The sequence below is a fragment of the Squalius cephalus genome, assembly GCF_949319135.1.
Source record: "Squalius cephalus genome assembly, chromosome: 25".
Lineage (NCBI taxonomy): Eukaryota > Metazoa > Chordata > Actinopteri > Cypriniformes > Leuciscidae > Squalius > Squalius cephalus.
This window is the reverse complement of record NC_137146.1, coordinates 24,361,522-24,381,406: the sequence shown is the minus strand read 5'-3', so window position 1 is coordinate 24,381,406 and position 19,885 is coordinate 24,361,522. Positions and strand designations below refer to the sequence as shown.

The 19,885-nt window shown below is 38.9% G+C and overlaps 2 protein-coding genes across 2 annotated transcripts in view; one reads left to right on the top strand and one right to left on the bottom strand.

The window, feature by feature from the left end:
* Positions 1 to 2,835: 2,835 nt before the first annotated feature.
* LOC307153993 (NXPE family member 3-like) overlaps positions 2,836 to 19,885 on the top strand; it is a gene marked incomplete at both ends in the record, with an annotated part of 29,394 nt that continues 12,344 nt past the window's right edge. Inside the window, 2 exons of the mRNA XM_079863862.1 lie at positions 2,836 to 2,872; positions 2,967 to 3,028. Coding sequence (XP_079719988.1) covers positions 2,836 to 2,872; positions 2,967 to 3,028 — 99 coding nt within the window. The remainder of the gene's footprint in view (positions 2,873 to 2,966; positions 3,029 to 19,885) is intronic.
* LOC307154041 (uncharacterized protein) lies at positions 5,843 to 7,574 on the bottom strand. The gene is made up of 2 exons (XM_079863937.1): positions 6,895 to 7,574; positions 5,843 to 6,299 (listed from the first exon to the last, which is right to left on the bottom strand). Exons 1-2 carry the CDS (start codon positions 7,420 to 7,422, stop codon positions 5,844 to 5,846), a joined length of 984 nt encoding a protein of 327 aa, XP_079720063.1. The 5' UTR covers positions 7,423 to 7,574; the 3' UTR covers position 5,843.

The window sequence follows — 19,885 nt, the reverse complement described above, 5'->3', positions numbered from 1 at the left end:
TGCTGGTGTTTTTTGACATATACAAACAAAATTACTGTTCCTTTCGTGATGTTCGCGGGTCAATTTGACCCGCATATTTTAACGCTCTAAGGCAACTGTACGGACCCAAAATAATAACATTTCTTGGTTATATTTTGTTATTTTATTTTTTTACTACCTTATAAAGCTAAAAAAATTGGTTTTCCACACTTATTTCAATACAGAAAAATATTTTGTCAGCCACAGATGGTAAAAATTACCTATCATTTATTTTTTCAAGCTACCTGAAATAATATTAAACCTTTTTTTTTTTCTTGATTATTTTGTGACTTTTTCACATTTATCATCATGAACATGCATGCAAAGTTTCAACATGCTGGTGTGTTTTTTTTTTTTTTTGACATATACAAACAAAATTACTATTATGTTTGTGATGTTCGCAGGTCAATTTGACCATCATAGGCAGCTATTCAAAAGCAACTGTACAGACACAAAATAAAAACATTTATTTTATGTATGTCAGGGCATCAACTCCAGTTCTAAAGTGTAAGTGTATCTAAAAGTGCTCAAACCCAAACCAAACACACTTGAAAAAGCTAAATCATGGTGTTCAGAATTAATTGCAAATTACAAATGAAAATTTTTGACAGACACAGATAGTAAAATAAGCTCTCATTTATATATTCAAGATATCTGAAATATATTGAGACTTCGACATAGACAGCAGGAAAAATTAGCTCAGATTAATTGATTAATTGTTCAGTTATGATGTTCTAAGCAAAAAAAAAAAAAAAAAAAGTTAAAAAAATGTATATGCAAATATATATCAATATAACGTATATTCAAATTTTAAATAGTTTTAAAAAATGGTTAAAAAACATTTTCATTAAATCTTATCTTAAGATATATATTTTTTGGAATATTTGACAAATGTTGATATTAAAAGTTTACAGTTTGAACCTGAATCTTTGTTGTTTTTCATAGTGTGATTTTTGAGGAATTGTATTGAATCCAATGCGGGTCAATTTGACCCGGACCATAAGGGGAGTGCACAGAATTCCAACATAACACGAGGGTTAAACTAAACACAGTAACAAACAATGACGTTGATTTTCCCATATCAATGCGATCGCGAGTTCGATGATGAAACACTGGAAGAACTAGTAATTCAACCAGAACCTCCATTGCAAGGATGACTTGAGCAGGACGATTCTCAGTGATACACTACTCTAGTTTGAGGAACTAGTTTGAGGTACATTATGAGATGTTGCAACTGTAATTCCTCACCATCAGCATTAACAAGTGCATGTCCATCAACAAACCGATTATTTTACTTGTACTAATTTATTTACCGAGTATTATTGTAATATATTGCGGTGAACATGTGGAAACTGTATCAATAACAGTGCATGTATGCAATGTACATTAGCCGATCACTAGCGTGAATGACTGATGTAACATAAAATCGTTTGTAAAACAAATCTTGCTCCATGCTTAATCTTTCCTCAAAGAAGTGAGAATGACAGACAATCTGCATTAATAGACACAGTTATAGGTAATAGTGGCATACAACTGATTAGCAGAAGTATTTAAGTAAGACAGTGATAACATGAGTTTTCCAGTTAACAGGAGACCTACATAAAACTCAAAACTAAGTATTTTGAACACCAACTTTCAAGAACAAGCGGTTTGCGAATCCTGCATTGAACTCCGAGATTTGAGAAGCAGTCGTCAGAGAAATAAAGGGACCACAGCAAAAGTTTAGGATTATACTGCTGTGATATCATGGTAAAGATTAATTTTAACCACTGATTCTTCACATGCACGTCCTTGGGCAGTGAAAAAAAAAAAAAAACAGCTTTACCTTCACATTGTAGAGCACAGCGTCTTCTCGACATGATGCAATCCAGTATCCACAGGAATCAGCTGCAGGTTTGAGGTTCAAGACAAGTTCCCTGGTGTCTGCGCGCGCAATAAGTGGTGGGAAATATGCTAATGTTTCATCTTGACATCACAACAAAACGGCTTATGACTCGTTTGGAAAACAATTCATTTCATTGACTCAGAGTCAACTCTTACTTTTGAAAGACAATAACATTATATACGGTGCACTTTCAGATTTAAAACTTTGCAGGATGTTTTCATTCACTTAGAGCTATGTTACACACTACATGAAAGGTCATTTTCAAAGATCCATAATAGGGGCCCTTTAAGTGAAGCTGATTGACCCTGAACAAAAATCGTCAGTTTCTGTGGGATTTAATCCTATACAGACATTTTAGATTTGTATTGTTATATCTTCTCCTACAAGAAAATGAGACTTCTGCAGCTGCCTTTAATAATTTAAAGAAATGGCTTACTGGAACAAACCTGTTTGACCTGTTTGACCATCTTGGTTGGTTATCAACTGCAATCTAATTAACATTTCCCAGGGTGGGCTAACAGGTTCCATATATCTTCTAATCTGTAAGTTCATAACACCCTGTATATATAATATATTGTGTGTATATTTTCCTTGTAATAAAAAGTGAAAATAATGTTGTGTGAGTGCCACAGAGCCACAATGATTACACTCCTGGGAAAAAAAGAACAGGAAAAAGAATTTTGTTGTTCCCATAGCAAGAATATCTTTACCATTCGTATGTAAATTAACATATAATGTCAATCAAATCAAACAAAGCCAAACTGGCTAAACCAATACTGCAGGACATGGGATGTTCAACTGAGTGTCACATAATTTGGGGGAACGCCTCATTTTCAGAGCAGTGTGGCCAGTTTAACAGGACATTGGTTTAAAGTTGTGTGAATGTACTTCATTCACAAGCGGACTTTCTCTAGAAAAACAACAGATTAGCCATGGTCGTACCATCCACAAAGAAATCAAACCCCCCAGGTAATCATTAGTTTATGAATATTGTGATATTTATGGGTCAAGATGGTTTCATGTTTTGAAGGATTTGGAAATTGATAATTTCTGTGTATTTCAGTCCGCAGGTTAAGAGAATTTTTACTACTACTGGCATGTTTTCTTTGTACATCATCCCTTCTGGTAAGTTCATAAAAAATGTGATACATTAAAAAGTTTATTTCTGTGTAATGTGTAATTATAGCCTATATTTAAGTACTGACTTCTGATATAAATGTGAAAAAAACAATACTGTTTTTGTTTTCATGTCAGTAAATACATGTATAATGTTACTAAAGATTTACATTTCAGATAATTAAAATTGCTACTTTCGTTTTTAAATTTCTACTTAAAACTTTCTCTTCATCAAAAATCCTAATAAAAAAAAACACCTCCACATGTTCCACACTTTATTAAAGGTAGGGTAGGCAATTTGTATTATAAACACTTTTTGTTATACTGGTTGAAACTCTCTTCATATTGTCACGGGGGTGAAGAATCACACGACAAGGATAGCTCAAACAAAGTGCCCGGAGGGTGGATTTATTTACAAAGTGACAAAACCAGTGAAGGATTTAGGTGGGTGCTCTGGTGAAGTGCGTGTGGTCTTCCTTGTGGTACAGCGAGTCTGGGCTGTGTTCCTTCAAGGCTGGTCGGTCACCCACTGCTTTCTAGAGAAAGATAGAGAACAGGCGTTAGCGTTCTGTCTCATGGAGAGGTCTCTCACCCTCTGGCAAATCCCATGCGGCTTATGTGGCTGTTGCTTGATGGACCACAGCTGGGGCCGATCAGCCTGTGACAAGGGCGTGCAGGTGCTCCTCGTCTATTTCCAGGGCGACGCTGATGAGTCCTTGTGGTGCTCGTCACAATATCCTGATAGCAATCAATAATAGAAGTGGTCTAAATATTAAAACATGTACATATATCTTAGGCCCCGTCCACACGGAGACGCGTTTCGCTGTATACGTATACATTTTTTATCGTATTGGCGTTTCGTCCACACGGATCCGGCGTTTTGGGAGACTGAAACCGCTATTTTTTGAAACCGGGTCTCAAAGTGGATAAATCTGAAAACGACACCCTTGCGGTTTCGTGTGTACAGCCAATCCGTATATTTTGTGAAACGATGATGTCATCACATCACGTGTCGGCTGCGTCACACGTAACAGCAACAACAATAATGGCGGACTACATGATTGTGTTTGTGCTGCAGAAGCTACTAAGCCTACTAGCTTTATTACAGCAAAATCTATTGCTTCTATGCAATTGTGGTGAGCAACAAGCGATAATGGACAACACCATATGCCACATGCTCTTAGATCCACCGCGGAAGACAACCAGGATAGCAACCAGGAGAAAATTTTGGATAAGACCAGGTAGAACTAGCAGTTGGTGGGACAACTTTGTCAATGGCGTTGTTGTGGAAGATGAATGGAGGGAGAATTTCCGCATGTCCAAAGCATCTCTCGTCGCCCTGAGCGAGGAACTCAGTCCGTATATTGAAGGGCAAACAACAAACATGAGGGCACCAATTACTACACTCAAAAGGGTTGCGTTAACTCTGTATTATTTGAGCGACGAGGGACGGCTAAGGAAGACTGCTAACGCCTTCGGCGTGTCGCGACAGGCTGTGTCTGTTGTTGTCAGGCAAACGTGCAAAGCGATCGCTGTCCACCTGGGTCCAAAGTACATCAAGTTGCCTTTTACGGAGTCCGAGGCCGAGGATCTGGTTTTGCGTTTCCATCGTGCTCATGGCATGCCACAGTGTTTGGGAGCGGTCGACGGCACACACATAGAAATCAAGCAGCCGTCTGCCAACTCGATGGACTACATCAACAGGAAAGGCAAACATTCTCTCAATGTACAGGCGGTCTGTGATTATAAGTACAGATTTATGGATGTTGTGATAAAGTGGCCCGGGAGTGTACACGATGCACGGGTTTTTGCTAATTCAAAGCTCAACCTGTACTTTAAGACTGGCCAGATCCCTCCTCTGAAAAAACAGATTGTGGACAACGAGGAGGACATACCAATTTATCTTCTTGGTGACCCAGCCTACCCTCTACTGCCTTACTTGATGAAGGAATATGCAAACGGTGGCTCCACACCTCAAGAACAGTACTTTGGGCTAAGTTTGTGTAGGGCACGGATGGTCATTGAGTGTGCTTTTGGTCGTCTCAAAGCCAGATTTGCTGCACTGAAAAGGCCTATGGACATCAACTTGCAGGACCTGCCCTTTGTCATTTACGCCTGCTTTGTTCTCCACAATTTTTGTGAAAACTGTAAGGAGACTGTGGCTGAACACACGGTGTTGGGAACGATGCAAGGTGATAAAGACTTACAGCCTCCTACACAATGCAACAACTACCTCACAGACTGTAATGAGGGAGAGGGAAAGAGAGTGAGGAGAGTACTCACAAAGTACCTTGACCCTTAAAAATACTGGCCATCAAGTTTTTTTTTCTATTTTGTTCAAATTTTAAGTATTTACCTTTGGAAAATGTACTAATGATTATTTTGAAAGTGTTGTGTTGAATATGTCTTGTGAAAATAAATGACTGCAAAAATTCCAGAACTTTTTTTTTATTGGAAAATAAATATTTAGGTCAAAGAACCATTTTTAAAAAACAGGTAATATTGAACAGGTATAAAGTGCAACAGTACACAAAACAAAATAACTATATACAACATGTCAAATATAACAGGTAAAATTACACAAAACAGGTCAAACTATAAAGTGCAACCGTACACAAACCTGAAGTGCAGTGCAAACAATATAAAAACAAGAATTATATAGTGCAACAGGGCACAAAACACAATAACTATATACAACATGTCAACCACAACAGGTAAAATAATTACACAAAACAGGTCAAACTGTATAAAGTGCAACCGTGCACAGAACTGAAGTGCAGTGCAAACAATGTAAAATCAAGAATTTTATAGTGCAACAGGGCAGTCACTCTGTGTCATCTTGCAGCAGTGCACGTCTGTACGAAAATGATGTTTGCTGATGTGGGGTGACATGTGGTGTAGGTGTGTAACATTCAGGGCGGTACTGTCGAGGTTGGTTTGCTGGTTCATCGGGCCGAGGTGTGTGCAGGAAGGCTGGTGTAGTAGGGTGTGGTGTTGTGTTCATGAATGATGGTGGGTGCCCTTGGAATTGACCACTGCTGCTGTGGGGGGGTGTAAATTGCCGTTGGAATAACACTTCCCTCATAAAGGAAAAACCCTCCTGAATGGTGCTGGTAATGTTAGCAATGTTTGTATTTATCTGCAGCATGTTGTCGGAGTTGCGTCTAGAAGAGTCCTCCATCAACTCCAACATCCTCCTCTTTATTTTAAGGTCCTCCTCTGCCGGATCGGTGGGAACCTTCCTCTTCAGCCTGTCTCCTCTATGGCTGTTCAACTTTGCCTTAAATATAGCAGAGAAATTTTGCATTATTACTACGCAAAATAAGTTCAGAAAAGCTATGTGAATAATGCACTAAACCAACACACATTATTTTGCTTAGTGGGCACCTACACAAAGAACATGCATCCATCCTAACTACACTGAAAAAAAAATAATTAATTGAATTTACTAAATGTTATGGTAAGTGGTTCCACACAATTGATTTTAGCTACATTTAAACAAATGCATTAAATTGAACTAAAATTAAAGGAATAGTTCACCTCAAAGTTGAAAATTGTATCATCATTTACTCACCCTCATGTTGTTTCAAACCTGTATGAATTTCTTACTTCTGCTGAACACAAAGAAAGTTATTTTGAAGAATGTCGGTAACCAGACAGTTGTTGGTGTTGGTACCCAATGACTTCCATAACTGTTTGGTTACCGACATTCTTCAAAATAACTTTCTTTGTGTTCAGCAGAAGTAAGAAATTCATACAGGTTTGAAACAACATGAGGGTGAGTAAATGATGATACAATTTTCAACTTTGAGGTGAACTATTCCTTTAAGTTCCACTCGCTAAGCTTGAAATCATAAACCTGGAGCAAATTTTACCTGGAGCAAATCCCGGCGCTGCTTTACAACCGCAGATGGAAGACAGTCGAGGGATTCAGTGGAGTTTGGAGAATCGGAAGGCAGCTCCACTGTCGATGTCGACGACTCTTCCAGGTCACCTGTCTCGATGCCGGTGTCGATGGAGCGTGTAGCAGGCGACCCACCCCAGATCTCCTCGCAAAGCTCATAAAATATGAGTACAACCCGTCCTTGACCACTTCGACGCCCTGTGTCAACCGCATGCCTGTATTTGCTGCGCATATTTTTCAACTTTGCGGTGACTTGGGCTTTTGAGACCATGCTAGCATCGTGAGGGAAATCCTTCTCGGTTAGCTCCCTCGGATACTGTGCCTGAAACGCGTCCGTTATATCACAATATTTAGAGTGACACGACTCCCAGTCAACGTTTTCTTGGAGCTTAGTGGACTTGTAGTCGAGTGTGACTCTAAGTAGTAGTTCGACTTCGTCGTCAGTCCATACGAAAGACTCCACTCTTGCTCTTGCTCTTGAAGTTGTTGCGTTCGCCATCTTCGTCTTCTTCTTCTTGGTTCGTTTACAGCGCGCAAGGTTATGCGCATGCTCAAAGTCTTCTTCTCCGTGTATAGTGTATATCTGTGGCAGAATTACAGCGCCCCATACTGGTCTGGCATATATATTACACCGTTTTAAGTCCGTTTCAGTGTTTTCGTGTGTACGCAGATATTTCTTGAGACGACGTCGTGTTTACGGAATTTTTTTTTAGAACGAGGAAAAAAAATGATCGGATAGGGAATGCACCGGCTTCGTGTGGACGTGGCCTTAGTCTCAATCAATTGACTAGGCCTTAACATATCAATTATCAACTTAAACTTATACTGAAGCCATTTACCCTCCTAAATTGAACACTTTTTAAATTCCTTTTAGCAAGAATCTTCTTCTCTTCACAGGGAAGTATTTAAAGGTAAACATTAATTGGTAAGTATTAACAACTAAATACTTTTCACAGCCTATTCAAACTGGTAATTTCTATTCTATTCAATATTCAAACCACTCTGGTAAGTATTTCTAGTTTTTTCAAGTCTTTTTCTTCTATCTTCAGTCTTCTCCCTGCAATAAACAAAGTTTAGTTATGGGTCTTTGAATGATGCTGGTCTTCGTCTGAATTACGCCTTTGGAGTCGGGCATCACCCTCATGATTCTGCCTAACATCCAGGAGTTTCTTGGCAGGAACGAATCTGTGACGAGGACGGCATCTCCAACCTTGAAACTTATCTTTAGGCCGAGCCACTTTTGCCGTTCTTGCAGAAGCGGTAGGTATTCGTGAGTCCACCTTCACCAGAACAGATCCGCCATATATTGTATTTGACTCCAGCGCCGGTGGGCATAGACATCATCCTTAGCGAACACAGCAGGTGGAAAACTATGCTGTGTTTTCAATGCAAGCAGATGATTCGGCGTCAGCGGCTCGAGGTCATTGGGGTGATCTGTGCTTGTGGTAAAGGGTTTCCCATTGATGATGCTCTCAACTTTGCATAGGAGAGTATGTAGTCCTTCAACTTCTACGAGCTGTTACTTCACAACAGAGCTCAGCACGTTTCTCACTGTGCGGATTTGACGCTCCCAGATACCACCGTGGTGGGATGCAGCAGGCGGGTTGAAAATCTATTGCACACCCTTTCTCATCATGACTTCATTGATACGAGACTGATACAGCTCTGCCAATGCCTCACCAGCTCTCGCTCAGCGCAGACAAAGTTCGTGCCATTGTCGGAATGAATGATTAACCCCCTGAAGTCGTCGGTATCGCCGGCGATACCAGCTCGCTTTTTTTTTATCAGTGTAAAAGAAACTCATAAATACTCTGTTGACTTTGATTTTCCATAGGAGTTTCATACATCAATCGATTCTGTTAAATGTGTATTATTTTTGTGTATACTCACAATAAAAACAAAGTGTTGTGCTTTTTGCCAAATAAAGAAAAATAAACACGAAGCGAGTTCTGCCTTCTCTCTGCCAGTGTAGTCCATTCTGAAACGCGTCCGAAAATGAACAATAACTCAGCGAATACTCAGTCAATCAGGCATACAGACACACAGGCATGAAACTTGAATTCTCTTCTTTTAAATGAGGTAATTTATATAAAAAAAACAAATATTCTCATCTTGTGAAATCTGTATTAAAAGAGAGCGATTCCAGTCGAGCTCATTACAGCTGATTCAAATGTAATGTGACCACGCCCCGGAGAGCGCGTGCTATTCAAACGCAAATGGCTCAGGCAATCCGCGCAATCCTGTGAACGCCCCCATATCAGCTCGAAAAAACAAGTTTATTCAGATAATTACTTGTTTACACCATCTCACAGCGCTGTGAGGAATAATAATAATGGAAAATGTACCTCAGAAGTGCGGGTATATCGAGGAGCGAGCTGAGGAATGCTGTAGTAAGTTTTTTTTCCTTCTCACATGAATCGGGTTTCTGTTTATGAATGAATGAACGGCAGAGATGCGCGCTGTTTACCACAGCTCGCAAAAAGACAGTTTAAATTTAAATCGCGTGTGTGAATGAATGATGATGTTTTAGCAAACTGTATTGCTATACTGAGATGAGTAAAAATCGACTGAAATATTTTGAAATAAAATGTAGGCTATTTGTATAAGCAACGTATTAAACTGCAAATTAACAATATGCCCTAATATTTCATGAAAACAACGTTACAGTCAGGCGAAATATGAAAGACAACATTTTGTTGACTAGATTTGGGTACAGTTTTTACTGTAGAATATACTGCCACATCAAATAAGCTTTTGTCAAAAATAAAGTCATCAACTAAGATGTTAGCTGTTCCAATGTTGGCTATATTCAAACTAATGAATACATAGATAAAATGTAGGCCTATGATCATTTTTTTTTACAAAGAAAGAGTACACTTGAAATATTGTTGAAATTGTAATTATTGTTGTAATTGTAACCTTTTTAATAAAATAGCAAAACATATTTACAAGATAGATGTAAGCAAAATCTTAAATGGTCAATATAAGTCTTCTTCTAAATATATCTTTTGTCCTTGCATTGTGGCTCAGTCAGTGTCACACCTGAATGAATGGCTAATTATGCAGAGTGGGTGGGACATTGTATTCTCAGGTGTAAACCACTCCTCGTTCACGCCCCCCTCGCATATTGGCTTTCCAAGCAAAACCTGTTTTACATCAATTTAAATCAATGTATTGTTTTATGTGAACGATAAAGCAAGACTATTTTCACATAATTTTGAAGAAAAAACTCTAGGCGACGACATCCATTAGTCAAAAGTCTTATTGCCACATATTTAGTATGTGTTTTGTGGCCTTATTTCAGAAACTTTAATTTTTAGTTTTTTCGATAACCATGCATAAACATTATTCTCTCAAAAATGAAAACATGTACATACATGTGGCTCACATATTATTGTCGTCCTGTTTGTGCTATATAGAGTGAATTTACACCTTTGCCATTAATATGTTTATAAGCAACTGAAAAAAGCACAAATGTCAGAGCATGTCAGAACACCTCCAGGGCCCTGAAAACCGCTCAGACTCCAGAGGGTTAACACTTGGCCTCTTCTGGCTTGAAAACGCCGTATGGCATTAATACATGAATCGGTGTCAAGAGAATGGGCTGCTTCTATATGCACTGCCCTGACAGTTAAACATGTGAAGAGCACTCCATAACGCTTAACCTTTGCACATCCTCTTTTGACCTCAAAAGGTCCAAAATAATCCACACCCGTGTTGGTGAAGGGTGGTTTGTCAGGGAGCAGACGTTCTTGTGGCAGATCTGCCATGTTCTGCTCTCCTGCCTTTGCGTGCAGTCTTCTGCAGAGGTTGCACTCTGAAATCACTTTTCTTGCTGCTGCATTGGCTCTTGGTATCAAATACCGTTGTCGCAATATGGCTAAGATGTGGTTCCTACCTCCATATCCACACTCTTGATGGATGTGGTGGAGAATGAGATGAGCTATTCTGTGCTGTTTATGCAGAATGGCAGGATGCTTGGCCTCCTCAGACATCGCCGATCTGTTCAGACGTCCTCCTACTCTCAACACATCATCTTGCAAGTATGGATCCAGTTTGAAGATAGAACTGTTCTTTTTCACACGGGAGCCTCCCGGCTGCAAGACTTGTATCTCCTCAGTGTAAGCTTGTCTCTGACTGTATTTAACCAGTTCTATTTCAGCTCTGGATAGATCTTCCACGGTAAGTTTTATTTTTGTCCATGTTCTTCTTGCATATCACCATTTGCTGTTCAACTATGGATCTGCATTTCTCTGGATCATTCTCATTCTGCTGTATGTTCTGCTCAAATTCTTTTCTCTTCTCGCTCAGGTGCCACAACGTCCTTCTCAAGCACAAAATCCTGGCTGCCGCCTTTTTCAGCTTATGCCAACTGGAGTAATACTCAACGAGCTGGCTCAATGGATCTGCGCACTCGTTTGGGTTTGTGCATGACATTGCAGCAGATGTCTTCACCTCAGTCAGGTAAGTACACTGTTCAGGTTGTTCCGGCCATTCAACTTCTTTTCGCAGGAAACTAGGCCCCTAAAACCAGCTTTTATTTTCCATGAAGCTCTGGATTTTCAAACCTCTTGAAGCCTGATCTGCTGGGTTTTGTGAGGTGCTGACATACTTCCACTGAGAAGATGTAGTCGCTTCTCTAATATAAGAGACACGGTTTGCCACAAACATCTCGAAATGAAGGGCACTGTTTTCAGTGTACTTTAGTACTGTTGTACTATCCGTCCAGAAGACCGACTCAAGTTCTTCTTTCAAGATACGATCGATCTTGACTGCAACCGTCGCTACGGGAGTACACTTCCTGCTCAGCTACTGTTCGGACGCTCTTGCTTACTGCTCCGCGCTTTGCTCTATCGCTTTTACATTTTATCTCCTATTTTTTTATATTTTATTTCCTTTTATCACCTAATTTTAACTTCAGCAAATCAGCACAGTGCTCATACGACAAAGTTTGGATTACTACAAAAACGCAGAATTCTTTTACCCGACCAGCTTACATTCCGGGGAAAGGAAAACACAACTGCCTACAAGGATAAGAGAAAATGCCTTTTCTGGTTCAAGAATCTACTTGCTGCACTAACTGCCACAGACTTTTACAAAGGATTGCAGTTCTTAAAACAAAGTTACTTACGGGACCACCAAACCAGACGGAGCACACAACAGAGCTTCTTCATCGTCACCCTCAGCATACCGGTGAGTCCCATGAAACTAGTGCTCCTCGACAGGTAGAGAAACAAGCCGATCGACTTACTAATCGATGGCACAAACAGGGAGTGAGACCCAAAGGCACTCGAGACATCAGATTGTCACGAGCATCACATATTGCCGCAGTAGCATCCTCTACCCCAGATACAGCTCTGACAAGGATTGCAAACACATCTTGAGAACAGATTTGAAGTACTAATGAATGTAAATGAGGAATCCCCAAATGTGATGAATGTGATCGAACACAGACTGAATGGGCCAGTAGCTAACACTGATGCTAACTGGCGCTCAAGGTCGAGCAGACAGCGGCACTCAGCTCAGAGCGCAGCCGAGCCCAGGACTCTGATAGTGAGGGACTCCATAATCAGAAACATTAGCGGCAGGGATACAACTACGTGCTGCCTTCCAAAGCAACAACTTCTGATATAAACAGGGAACTTCAGAACATTCTGATGAAACATAAGACTGCAAATCGACTCATCATACATGTGAGGAAGAATGATATTCATAAAGAGCAGTCAGAACTCCTTTTTGAAACACTTAAAAGACTGAAAGTTCAAACATTCATCAGTGGACCACTACCAGCAAGAGGAACAAACAGGTTTTCACGGTTGCTTGGGCTTAATACGTGGCTGCAAAAAACCTGCAATATAAAAGGAGTGAACTTCATTGACAATTTCAATCTTTTCTGGAGTCAGAGACAACTGTTTCATCGGGATGGCCACCACCCAAACAAACTTGGTTCAAGAGTGCTAAAGGACAACATCTACTTCTCCCTCAATCATCCTTCTGCAGTGTGTGCCAATCCACTCAATCTGAACGGCACACACACACCTGGACACAGTATGAATGACCACGGGACTTCACTTCAGCAGCAAAATGGACATGCGGTTGACATATCACACAAGGACAATGCTAACACCACTCCGCCACAACAACCTCTGCTCACGGACACAATCTCAGCTGAGCCCTGCCCACAGAGCTCACCACAGACAGACATATCAGAACTGCTCCAAGATTCAGCAACCAAGGACGACTTCCTGGAAAACAGCCAGGGAAGCCAGGACAGCATATCACAGCCTCCGATAACACCAGAGCAACAGCCCCTGTCACCAGACACCTTTTCCCTCTCTCCCTGCTTCTCACAGAAAATAGAAGAACTGGTGTATGCTGGAACCAAACTATCCCACTCTTTTGCTGCAAGCCCCCAGATACCAACCAAAAAATGGCAGGCACCTCAACCATCAAAGCCTGCGGGCCCAGCTCGCCCTCCCCCTCCTGTGAGAGCTCTTCGGCCTCTGCCACAACGCCAGGGCCCACACCCTCCTCCATCTGCTCGAGGTGAACCAAAAACAACTGATACCAGCTCTCAGTGATATGTGTTGGGTCCCCGCTATGATAACAGTAACTTTCTCAAATGTTTACAAAACAAGCGGGAACCCAGTGTGCCTGTATCTTTCTCTATTGCTGTTCTATTACATGATAGAAAGTCAAAGGCCTTCAATAGCCTTACAGCAAACCCAACTAATCTGGTGCCTATTACACGTCAAACTAATATTGCTGTGGGGAAAAGTAAGACTGTTAAGTTAGCACTTTTTAACATTCGGTCACTTAAAAATAAATCACTTCTAGTCAATGACTTAATAACCACAAACAACCTGGATTTTATGCTTCTAAATGAAACCTGGCTAGAAGACAGCTGCAGTGCAACAATCCTTAATGAAACATCCCCTCCTAACTTTACTTTTATGAGTGTCTGCAGAGCTGTTAAGAGAGGTGGGGGTCTAGCTGCTCTTTTTAAAGATATCTATCAATGTAAGCAAATATCATTTGGGAATTACCTGTCTTTCGAATATCTGGGTATTGTGTTAAAAGGTGTGGTAACACTTTACAATACGGGTGCACTAATCTGCATTAATTCATGCTTAACTAATGCACAGATAATCATGTGTTAATGTATGACTCATAACGAACTAAACCATTAATTAATGATTACTGCATCAGCAACTAATAAAGATTCTAAATGATTAATAGATTAAGTAGTAAATGAATTGTTATTAATTAAATGTGTCATAATGTATTAATTCCTTAATAACTTATTTTATTAACTAAAAGTGTAAATTAATGTGTTAATTACCACAGTTGGTCAAAGCAATGTACTTCAACTTCCAGCTGTCTGCTTTAATTAATCATTAACTAATGATTTGCAAATGTATCATTATGTTATGACTTTACTTGTTGAGGCACATGACTATTAACCCCCTGAGGTCGGCTATCGCGCCGGCGCGATAGGCTCGTTTTTTTCCGTATGAGTGCAAAAAAAAAAACAAAAAAAAAAATTAATTGTTATCTTATATGCTTGTGTTGTACATCAATCGATCCTGTTTAGTGTGTATTATTTTTGTGTATGCTCATAATAAAAACAAAGTGTTGTGCTTTTCGCCAAATAAAGAAAAATAAACATGATGCGAGTTCTGCCTACTCTCCGTCAGTGAAGTCAATTCTGAAACGCGTCCGAAAATGAACTGTAACTCAGCGAATACTCAGTCAAACAGGCATACAGTCACACAGGCATGAAGCTTGAATTCTCTTCATTTAAATGAAGTAACTTTTATAAAAAACAAATATTCACAGTTTATGTAATATGTATGCAAAGAGAGAGATGTCAGTCGTTCTCATCTCAGCTAATTAAGTTTTAATGTGCTCCGCCCACGGAGAGCGCGCGCTATTCAAACGCAAATGTGAGGCGATCCAAACAAACCTGTGAAACGCCCACATCAGCTGGATAACACGCGCGAGTTCACTTTCAGACTTATGTACTTTACGATGCTGTGAGGAATAATACTATCTTGATAATAATCCTGCAAAAAATTTACCTCAGAAGTTCTGGAAGTATCATTTCGAGGAGCAAACGGATCCCGCTGAGGAATTAGGTCAGTTCTGTTTGCTTTGTTCTAATCGGAATGAATGAACGCAAAGATGCGTGCTGTTGTGGAGCTACTACAGCTGGCAAAAATACTGTTTAAATATGAATCGTGTTTCTGTGTATTGGAATGAACGAACGAACGCACAGATGCGTGCTGTTGTGGAGCTACTACAGCTGGCAAAAATACTGTTCAAATATGAATCGCGTTTCTATGAATGAATGAACGCACAGATGCGCGCTGTTGTGGAGCTACTACAGCTGGAAAAAATACTGTTTTAATATGATTCGCGAATACAAAGAAAGATTACACTGGAAATATTGTTACAATTTTAAATGTTGTTGTAATTGTATAACCTTAAAAAAAAAAATATATATATATATATATATATATATATATATATATATATATAAGGATAGATGTAAACAAAATCTTAAAAGGTCATTATGAGCCTTCTCTTTAAATAATTGTATTATGCTTTATTAGTGACACATTTGGGAAGAGAATATATTCCAAATCTGAAAATACAGTATGAGAACAATTAACTGCACAATTACTAGAAATGTTTACCTTGGATATTGTACAATTTGCAAGCAAAATTTGTGGAAAAAACAACAAACCAGTTATATATTGTCCTTGCATTCTTGTGGCTCAGTCACACACCTGAATGAAAGGCTCATTACGTATGCAGCCTCATTATGCGGGCCCCATTGACTCCACAGGTGTGAATCACGCCCACCCGCATATGGCCTTTCCAAACAAAAAGTGTTTTACAAGATTTAAATCAATGTATTGTGTTATGTGAATGATTAGGCAGGATGATTTTCACATAATTTTGAAGAAAAAATTCTAGGCAACGTCATCCATTAGTCAAAAGTCTTATTTACATATATTTAGAATGTGTTTTATGGCCTTATTTCAGAAACTTTAGTTTTTTGTTTTTGAAAAAAACATGCATAAACATTATTCTATCAAAAATACAAACATGTACATGCAAGTTGTTCACATATTATGGTAGCCCTGTTTGTGCTAAATAGAGTGAATTTACACCTTTGCCATTAATATGTTTATAAGCAACTGAAAAAAGCACAAATGTCAGGGCATGTCAGAACATCTCAAGGACCCCAAAAACCCCTCAGACCCCAGAGGGTTAACTAATTGTTAAGTAATATGCCATTTTGGTGCCATGTAAACCCATAAATGGCATATTACTTTACAATTAGTTAATTATTTTCAATCTGGTTTCCGACCACTCCACAGCACAGAGACAGCGCTCATAAAGATAATAAACGATATTCGCTTAAATACTGATTCAGGCAAATTATCAGTGCTGGTACTACTCGACCTCAGTGCTGCATTTGACACTGTTGATCATAACATACTTCTTGACAGGCTGGAAAACTGGGTGGGGCTTTCTGGGATAGTCCTAAAATGGTCCAGGTCATACTTAGATGGGAGAGGTTATTATGTGAGTATAGGAGACCATAAGTCTGAGTGGACATCCATGACATGCGGAGTCCCTCAAGGCTCAATTCTTGCGCCACTCCTGTTCAACCTGTATATGCTCCCAATGAGCCAAATAATGAGAAAGAACCAAATTGCTTACCACAGCTATGCAGACGACACACAGATTTACTTAGCCCTATCGCCTAACGATTACAGCCCCATTGACTCTCTGTGCCAATGCATTGATGAAGTCAACAGTTGGATGTGTCAAAACTTTCTTCAGTTAAACAAAGACAAAACTGAAGTCATTGCGTTTGGAAACAAAGATGAAGTTCTCAAGGTGAACGCATACCTTCACTCTAGGGGTCAAACAACAAAAAATCAAATCAGGAACCTTGGAGTGACACTAGAGTCAGACCTTAGTTTCAGTAGTCATGTCAAAGCAATAACTAAATCAGCATACTATCATCTGAAAAATATTGCAAGAATTAAATGCTTTGTTTCCAGACAAGACTTAGAGAAACTTGTGCATGCTTTCATCACCAGCAGGGTGGATTATTGTAATGGACTCCTCACTGGCCTTCCCAAAAAGACCATAAGAGTTGCAGCTCATACAGAACGCTGCCGCCGGGATTCTGAGCAGAACCAGAAAATATGAACATATCACACCAGTCCTCAGGTCTTTACACTGGCTCCCAGTTAAATTTAGGATTGATTTTAAAGTATCTGGTAACACTTTTAACTTTTGAGTTAAAAGAATCAAAGAGAAAATCAACAGAGTCTGCAGATATGCTTGGTGTTAAGGATATAGCCTTCATAAATAGTACACTAGTGTTCTCATTTAAGCATCTCTTTTTCACAGACACAGATCTAGCTTCAGTGGCAGAAGAGATCAGTATATCAAAGAAAATACAGAAATGATCAGACAGTGCTACATCCTTAACCTTCTGGGGTCTGAGGTGTTTTTGGGGTCCTTGAGATGTTCTGACATGCCCTGACATTTGTGCTTTTTTCAGTTGCTTATAAACATATTAATGGCAAAGGTGTAATTACACTCTATTTAGCACAAACATGGCTACCATAAGATGTGAGCAACATGTATGTACATGTTTTCATTTTTGAGAGAATAATGTTTATGCATGGTTATTGAAAAAACTAAAAATTTAAGTTTCTGAAATAAGGCCACAAAACACATACTAAATATGTGTCAACAAGACTTTTGACTAATGGATGTCGTCGCCTAGAGTTTTTCTTCAAAATGATGTGAAAATCATCCTGCCTAATCATTCACATAAAACAATACATTGATTTAAATTTTGTGAAACACTTTTAGTTTGGAAAGGCAATATGCGGATGGGCGTAAACGATCCAACACCATCATGAATATTGAGTGGTTCACACCTTTAGCTGGTTTATTAGCTGGTTGTCCTGCATCCTCAATAAACAAGCTACAGTTAGTCCAAAATGCCGCCGCTAGAGTTCTTACTAGATCAAGAAAATTTGACCATATAACACCAATTTTATCATCACTGCATTGGTTACCTATAAAGTTCCGTATTAATTACAAGGTATTGCTACTGACTTATAAAGCCCTAAACGGCTTAGCTCCAGTTTATTTAACGGATCTTCTATCGCCCTATAATCCATCGCGCTCTTTAAGATCACTAAATTCAAGGCTTTTGGTCATACCTAGGATATCCAGATCAACCAAAGGAGGGAGATCATTTTCACATTTAGCTCCAAAACTCTGGAATAGCCTTCCTGATACTGTTCGTTGCTCAGACTCACTCTCCCAGTTTAAAACTAAATTAAAGACGCATCTCTTCAGCCAGGCATTCATATAATATTTTTAATCTTACAGTTAAATCCGACCTCTAGTTCATAAACGCCAGAGGAGAACTGGCCCCCGACTGAGCCTGGGTTCTCCCAAGGTTTTTTTTTCTACATTAGGTCACCTGATGGAGTTTTTCGGTTCCTTGCCACTGTTGCCTTTGGCTTGCTCAGTTGGGGATACTTAATTTAATTAATCAATCAACAATACTACTGATCAGCATTACCAAACGTGGACGTTTTACACTAGAAACAAACACTGATGTACTATTTTATTTAATACTGTGAAGCTGCTTTGATACAATCTGTATTGTGAAAAGCGCTATATAAATAAAGTTGACTTGACTTGACTTGACACCTGAGAAGTTCACACCCATAATGAGCCTTTCATTCAGGTGTGTCACTGAGCCACAGGAAAGAATGCAAGGACAATATAATATATATTATATATATATATATATATATATATATATATATATATATATATATACATACATACATACATACTTACATACACATATATATATATATAATTGGTTCACAGTTGGAAACACAGTTGTTGTTGTTTTTTCACAAATTGTGCTTGCAAATTGTATAATATCCAAGGTAAACAATTTCTAGTAATTGTGCGGTTAATTCTCATACTATATTTTCAGAAAATTTTGGAATATATTCTCTACCCAAATGTGTCACTAATAAAACACAATAAAAATTATTTAAAGAGAAGGTTTATATTGACCTTTTAAGTTTTTGTTTACATCTAACCTTGTATATATTTGAGCTATTTTATTAAAACGGTTATACAATTACAACAATTAAAATTGTAACAATATTTCCAGTGTAATCTTTCTTTGTAAAAATACATTTTATCATACGTATTTCAAAGTTAAGGATTCATTAGTTTGAATATAGCCTACATTGGATCAAACACTATAACATCTTAGTTGATTATTTTTGACAAAACATATATATATATTTAACACATGAGCAGAAATTGGCAACATTATAAGCTTATTTGATGTGGCAGTATTTTACAGTAAAAACTTTATAATCTATCCGATTTTTGTAGTCGATTTTTACTCATCTCAGTATAGCAATAGAGTTTGCTAAAAGCTGTTCATTCATTCACACACGGAAACGCGATTCATTTTGAAACAGTATTTGTGCCAGATGTAGTAGCTACACAACAGCGCGCATCTGTGCGTTCATTCATTCACGCACAGAAACGCGATTCATAAAACAATCTTTATGCGTGTACAGACACTTGCGATTAGAACAAAGCATAGATCTGACCTATTCCTCAGATGAATCTGTTGCTGAATGAAACTTCCAGCACTTCTGAGGTAAATTTTCCAAGATTATTATCAAGATAGTTTTATTCCTCACAGCGTCGTAAAGTACATGAGTCTGAAAGTGAACTCACGGTGTGTGTTATCCAGCTGATGTGGGCGTTTCACAGGATTGCATGGATCGCCACCTAATGCCTGTTCCACTGGTAACTCATCATGCTCCAAAACGAGATCTTTGACTTCAGCCGCTCGTTTGTGGTCAGGAATG